The sequence below is a fragment of the Drosophila tropicalis genome, unplaced genomic scaffold (assembly GCF_018151085.1).
Source record: "Drosophila tropicalis isolate 14030-0801.00 unplaced genomic scaffold, ASM1815108v1 contig_443, whole genome shotgun sequence".
NCBI lineage: Eukaryota > Metazoa > Arthropoda > Insecta > Diptera > Drosophilidae > Drosophila > Drosophila tropicalis.
The window spans coordinates 5967392-5974526 of record NW_027172907.1 but is presented as its reverse complement, the minus strand read 5'-3'; the positions used below and the strand labels follow the sequence as shown (position 1 = coordinate 5974526).

Sequence of the window (7135 nt, the reverse complement as noted above, 5' to 3'; positions counted from 1 at the left end):
GTCCATCCTCTCACTATAGTTATCTCCACTTTCTCTCCTCCCACCACTCTTACCCTTACACACTGCTCAGTGTGTGTGTGTGTGTGTGTGTGTGTGTCGCCTTATGCACGACGACAATAAACGAACTTACACATGCGAGAAATGCTTCAAGCAAACGACCGGAAAGGCATACATAAATAAGTTTCCGGATTAAGCCTCACACACACGCGCCCACCTCGTCTTGGCCAAGTTGGCGCAATAAAACCAAAATGAAACTGGCCACGAAACTTTTTCTTGTCTTCTTTGCTAAGAATCATGTCTAAGATGTATATGGCTTGCAGCTATTTATATATGATTAGAGGCAAATTCATTGGAAAAATATATACATACATACATATAAAAAAGACAATTTCAAATGAAAGATTCCAATTACATATGGAAGAAAGAAAGAGAGCAAGCGACAAAGTTAAAATTAAGACCATAAATCAGAGAGACATTAGATTACAGAATATAAAGCAGCGCATTTTGAGTTTTGAAAAACATTTGAAATTCATTCATATCATTCATTGTGGGCTTTTCTCAGTTGGCTTCACACAAGTGAGTATAAATATTGCATAAAGCATTTCCCCTTTCGCGTGTATTTGTCGTTGGCATTTCATTTTTTTCGCCTTTTTTTTTTTTTTTGCTTTCTTTTTTATGTCAAATAGCACAGCATTGCGTGAAGAGAGAGGTGGCAGGCAAACCCCTGTTTGCCTCTTCTGCCACATTCACATTCAATATTCAACAGTCTCAACAAATTACTTTAACCCTTTTCATAGCCCGCTTGATGCCCTAAAGGCTTTAAGTCATTTGTCAAAAACATGCAGAACCAAAAAGCAAAAAAAAAAAAAAAAAGATGCCAGCCAGGATATAGTGGCTGGCTGGCTGGCTGGCAGGCAGGCAAGCTGGATGGCAGGATATAATATAATATGAGCCGAGTCACTTTCACACTTTCTTACTTATGCAAATGTTATACGTCGTATCCTCATTTCTATATTGGCGACTCAAGTGCGACGGCGGCGGCTGAGAGAAGGAATAATAAAAATAATACAATATCAGAATCAGAAGAAGCCCATTGCCCTTTGGGGAAAAAAGACGGCAGGCGGATGGATCATTGCTTGTCAGCTTTTTCGCACACATTAAGCCTACTTTATTTTTGGCTTTTGTCAGATTAAATTACACCATTTGGCCAGACAGGGATGACAGGGGACGGACACACGCCCCACCATCCACCATCACCCATGGGTTGGAGAAACGTGTTGACATATCTCAATGAAGATGATGAGGATGACGATGATAATGATGATGATGATTATGCCAGAAAGAAGAATGAACCAAATTCTTAACAACAAATGCATGTAAGACATTGAAAATCAATTTCAAATGCAATCATACATAGAGACAGAAAACAAGACACACAGAAGGAATACAGACAGAGCGAGAAAGCAAACAAAATTAAGGCAGGTAAAGAAAATCCCATTTATTTATTCTCTCATTTCATTGAGTTACCCTTTCAATAAACTTGCTGCACATAAACTTTCACCCAAAAACTTAATGGCCACCAATTTGCGTTAGTTGTTCCACCCCACGCCCCTCCCCAAAAAAGATATGTTCTTTGAGCAGGAAAACGCTTGGCTATCAGCGATGTACTAGAAACCAATACCGAATGAACGAACATTTCTCCTAATTGTATCAAAGAGCTGGCGAATGAATTTATGGGCTCCAACTATTAAATGTCTAAGCTGCTTCTCCTTCGAGGCCGAAAACCCATACACTCACACACACACACACACTGAGACTCTCTGTCTCTCTGTCTGTCTGCAGCAACGGCTGTGTTTTATGAGCCACAAAACCAAAGGCAGAAAGAAAAAAAAAACCAAAATGAACGACTAAAAAATACAAGAAATCCTCTGCAACTGTGGCCAACCGCAGTTTTTTTTTTTTTTGGTTTCGTTATCTGGTCAGCACATTATAAAAAATTCAATTATAAGCTTTTTATAATGGCTTGGGTTCGGTTACACCTGGCGCCGGGTAATAGTACCTAGAAACGTTTCTTCTTGTTCGACACTAAAATATACCTTATCTATTGCTTATGGCCCTCGGTTAAGTGCTGCTTTTCGATGCGATCCTGTGAACTGCAACTAGTCACGGCACTTTAGAATGCGTTAAGTGGTAAAAAGTGTTGCGTTTTTTAAGCAGTTAACAAAACGAGTGGGACATGGCATGAAACTAAAATCGAATGAAGAAACATATAAACTTTGGTTTATCTCAACTTAGTTGGCACAAATAAGTTTCACTGACCATAAACATCTGGCTTTAAACTAATTGGAAAAGCAAAGACTGAATGCCAAATATATTGGAGGTGAAGCCAAAACAAAGTTCAAATTAAAGTTCTTGAAACCTTCAATACTTAAAGTAACCTATCGGACTTGAAACTTCAAGTGGACAATCTTTAAAGACTTTCTAGTTCGCTAGTCTAGTTGAAATCAATAGAAGATCTTGCGTATGACATCGAAGTTCTTTTTCTTTGATGCCATTCAGATTGTGAAGTAAAAAACACTAAAAAAAAAAAAAAAGGACAGCATTTTGACCCATTAAAAATTTCATTAAAAATTTAAAGCCATTCTGCTTATTTTTTTGTTTGTTTTATTCAAAATGTATTCCGAAGAGTAAAACGAAAGACACTCGATGTATGTATGTACTAGATTTATATTAAACAGTTTTTGGGGATTTGCATAAGACTTTTTGATCACCTGCACCAGATTGGTTCAGATAATTCTGATTTTGATTGTAGTTCACACCACGTCGCCTATTTCGCCCCTTTTTGGACAATTTCAATAGCTGTTCCTTGCCAAAATCAATCGTATTTTCTGTATGACTATCGACCGATTGCATTGGATGGATCAGCATACGGTTGACACGATTCAAAGATGGATTATACAGAGTACATTTACCAGCTGTGGATGCATAGGACGATGCGACTTGGTTCGATGGGCGTTTGTGTAAATTTTGCACCTGAACTAACTCGTTGGCGGTAACGCGTTTCATGGCAATGCAATGCCTACAAATGTGGGGCAAGAATATCTCAGATTCATAGCCATTGCATTCCACTAGCACCACTTTTCCGTTCAAGATCAATTTCAGAGCAATGCAGGGATGCTGCAATTGTTTTTGTTGTTGCTGAAGCTGAAGTTTCAGTTGTTGCTGCTGCTGCTGCTTCTGATGTGCGGGTTGCAACAATAGACCATTATCCATAATGGCTAGAGGCGCCGAACCAACCGTAGCCGTTGTTACCTTCTGTTTACCACCGTTGCCACCACCACCCATCAATCGCTGTGATCGACAATTCTGTCTCAGACGACGTCCAGCCAGATTTGTTTCACTCTCGCGCAATCGTCGCTGTCGACTGTGCACCACATTCTGCAGGACAATGCGTCCATGCAGAAGCTGAGGCAGAAAGATCTCCGACTCGTGGCTGGGCTCTTCCACCAGAACAACGCTTCTGTCCGATAGCAATTGAATGCGATATGGCAGAGGATTTGAAGACATCATCCGTTTGGGCATATTGAATGACCAATGTTTCCAAAGTCAAGGATTAATTATTTTTCTTGTGCCTCTATTGTTGTTGTTGTTGTTGTTATTATAATTGGCGGTAATCGAGCTATGTTTAGATTTTTCGAATTTCTTTTTTGTGTCTAAATATTTTTTTAATTTAATTTTGTGCAAAGTTCGATCTGTCACATTCTTTGATTTTGATCACAGTTGCCAGAAAATTACTTTGAAAGTTAAGATCTCTTAACATTTTAACCTTTTTATTTATTTTGAGTAGAATTCAAACTATTTTTATTTTCCTTAAAGAGCGCCTCAAGTAACCAAATGATTTGCAATTAGAGTAACTGAATAATTGATTGATTTCAAAATCAATATGAAATTTTCAATTTACCTTTACGACCTTTGAAATATTTGTCTATTAATTGTTAATACATGAGATGAAAACATTAACCATTAATGGACAAATAAGAAGAAGGCATTAATTCTGTTTAATTTCAATTAGCAGACTATTTGAAATGAAGTTGAAATAAAAGTGACCTGTTTTTGTTTATTCATTGAAAGTATTTCACTTTAATTCGAAGCGAACTATGTATATTAAAACATCGAAAACCAAGAGAATGTTTTAAATTGACTTCAAGCCTCGCCTAACAACCAATGTTTCAAGGTTCTGACCTTTTGAAGGATATATGTAACTTTCATAAAGAATCATGAAATATATGTATTATACATCTTCTTATCACAGACTTTATGATTGCAATTGAAACATTTAAAGGATATTACCAATCCGAACCGAAGTTGTGACTAAAACGACTTGAATCAAACAATCACATCACATTTAAACCCAAAGCCGATTATCGTTAAAAGGTAGTTTCTATAGTAAGCAAACAAAAAAATAATAATTTGACCTCTAGTGGCAAATAAATCATTACAAAAACAACAAAAAATTGGCCGTTAACAGTTAAACTTGCAAAACTTAAAGAAATGAATTGATTTACCATTGTAAAGAGACTTTTATACTAGGCTATGTTAACGATAACAAACAAAATTTTGTGTGTTGAATTGCCTTGATTATATTTATTCTATTGTTGAATAATTAAATTATTTTTCCTGCTAGTGAATTATAAATTTTGCTTACATTTCAGGCCACGTAATTTCTCTTACTCTTTCACTTATTCTCACGTTCTCTCTCTCTCTCTTTCTCTTTGTGTGTTCCTCTATATCTCTATGAAATTCTAAATTTAACCAATAGTTAACGTGTTGTTTGCATTTCATTAGAACGAGCCATCATTGCGTTAGGTCAGTTCAACAAGCAAAAACCGGCTTGGCAGCCAATTGATGATGGGTACGTATCTTATCAGGGGGTAGGGAGTAAGGGGGGATTAAAAACAAACGATTACTCACAACACATTGAGGTATAACGTGGCCTTAGTTTGGTATTTATTAGGAAATAAATTCAATTTCACGCTCAGTGCAACAACGAAATGTCTAGCGTGCATGTCTTGGAGCTTCCCGATGACTGCCTATATTATATATTCGATTATTTAGAGGCAGAAGATCGCTTGAAATTCGCTCAGGTCTGCCATCGATTTAAACAGGTGTTTGTCGCACAGCTTAGAAAGAAATATTGTGACTATAGTTTAGAATTAAAATGTCAACGACTCGAATTGCTTGAGTTTTCAATGTGTCGTGAGATTGTTGAGCGTTTAAGTATTAATTTAGCTTACTTTGAAGTAAATGAAGTGGTTTCAGTCGACTCATCGTTGAAACTGTTTCACATTGTATGCGGCAGTTTGTTGGATATGGAAAATCTTCGTTATTTAATTGTTCACGATACCTCAGGTAGAGTACAAACTTTTGCAAAACCCTTCGAACAGATCTTGATGGCTGTTAAACACCTAAGTCAATTGAAAGGTCTCGAAATACATGCCATAGGAGGTAAGTTTCGAACGAATGATGTAAGCTTTCTTAATAAATTGTTTTTCTTTTTTCTTTTTGTAGAGTGCTCTTTGGAAAACCTAAGTCAGTTGAATCATCTGGAGGAATTGCAATTGCATTTACCACAAATTGAAGCTTCAACATTGAGCAAATGCTGTCAATCGAATTCAAATCTACGTGTTCTTTATCTGCAATATAATTGCGTAAGAAAGAATCTAAAACAAATTGTACCACATTGCAAAAATTTGGAAGTGCTTACATTTGGTATGGCTGCTGAAGCCTCTGACTATAGGCCATTGGCTAATCTACCGAAATTGAGAGAGCTCACACACTCGGGCATAAGGAAGAGTGGCTCCTTTCAGCCATTACTAAGAGCTTTGGCCAACAAATCACAACTGGAACGATTGGTCATCAGTGGAGTTAGTCTAAATATGCAAGAAGCTGAGGAAATTGTACGAATTGATAGTTTAGTCAAATTGAAATGCTTCTGCTCTTCCATACAATGTGTGGAGATGCTGGCAAAAGTGTCAAAGCTCGAGGAACTTTGTCTATGGATGTCCACATCAGAGGATATAACCCATGCCCTACTCAAAATTGTCATAAATTGTACAAATTTGAAACTTCTCTTTCTGGCAGGGGGCATGTTCAAAGAGATTTTGTTGGCCAAGTGCAAAAACTAAAGCTTGGGCGAATGCTTAAACTGCAGATACCATTTGTTCAACAGCAATTGAATGAGGTAACTTTATGCTAATACTATCTAGTGTCCATTTATTTACGATTCTCTCACTCTCTCTCTCTCTTTTCTAATAGGAATGCAGTAAAGTCAATAAACTTAACAAGTGGATTGAATTTTAGATGTGAATAATCTACCATAGAGCTTTATTTTTGGAGTTTAGAGATATTTCAAATTTAACCATTCTTGTTCAGTCACCTTGAAGAAACTTAATCTTGCCATGGAAAAGTAAACAAACAGATCTCATGAAACGATACAGGATTTGCGAAATATTTATGTTCTAATCCTATTCCTATGACTTAATGTATGAATAAATAATTTTTTAGTATTTATTATTTGACATCAAGGGTTTTGGATAAAAATTTAAACAACAACTAATTGTAAGGAGAAAAGGAAAAGAAAAAAACATAAGTTTAAAAGTATGTAATGGAAAAAAATGAATTTGAAACGAATTTCAACAGAAACCTGCTTATAATTGATTGATTTGTTTGTTTGCTTGTTTGTTTGATTACTTTTATCTGGCATTCATCCAATCAATCTGTTCATCAATAAGAATTTTCTCAAACTCGAAACTCAAACCCATTTCCACTTTACAGTTCAATGAACTGACCACAGAGAAACTGATGTTCGGTGGCAGAGGAAGGCGTTGCCGATGAGAAGAAGGAGGAGGAGGGTTTGAAGAGACACTTCAAGTGTAAATTTGAAATGAAATCACTGATAGATTCCCTTCGCTACACAATATGGCAAACATATAAGTAAATTGTATCTAAGTATATACGACATTCTTCACTTTCCACAACATGCAGCACCAAGCCTCTCTTTCCCTCTCCCTCTCTCTCTGTGTCTTCTTCTTTTTGCTCCCTCCTAATATCTGTCTCCGTCTCTCTTTTCTGATTT

General features: G+C 36.6%; 2 protein-coding genes across 2 annotated transcripts; one reads left to right on the top strand and one right to left on the bottom strand.

Annotated features, from left to right (window-relative positions):
* Positions 1-2641: 2641 nt before the first annotated feature.
* Positions 2642-3779, bottom strand: LOC137574243 (uncharacterized). Its single transcript, XM_068286427.1, has one exon. The coding sequence runs from the start codon at positions 3580-3582 to the stop codon at positions 2731-2733; it is 852 nt and encodes a 283-aa protein (XP_068142528.1). The 5' UTR covers positions 3583-3779; the 3' UTR covers positions 2642-2730.
* Positions 3780-5051: 1272 nt separating this feature from the next.
* Positions 5052-6465, top strand: LOC137574283 (uncharacterized). The gene is made up of 3 exons (XM_068286515.1): positions 5052-5505; positions 5569-6241; positions 6316-6465. The coding sequence occupies exons 1-2, from the start codon at positions 5052-5054 to the stop codon at positions 6183-6185; spliced, it is 1071 nt and encodes a 356-aa protein (XP_068142616.1). The 3' UTR covers positions 6186-6241; positions 6316-6465.
* Positions 6466-7135: the final 670 nt, after the last annotated feature.

Coding starts and splice junctions, on each gene's coding strand:
- LOC137574283 (XM_068286515.1), top strand. CDS start 5,052: ATGTCTAGCGTGCATGTCTTGGAGCTTCCCGATGACTGCCTATATTAT. Junction 5,506..5,568: donor CGAAATACATGCCATAGGAG/GTAAGTTTCGAA, acceptor TTCTTTTTGTAG/AGTGCTCTTTGGAAAACCTA.
- LOC137574243 (XM_068286427.1), bottom strand. CDS start 3,582: ATGCCCAAACGGATGATGTCTTCAAATCCTCTGCCATATCGCATTCAA.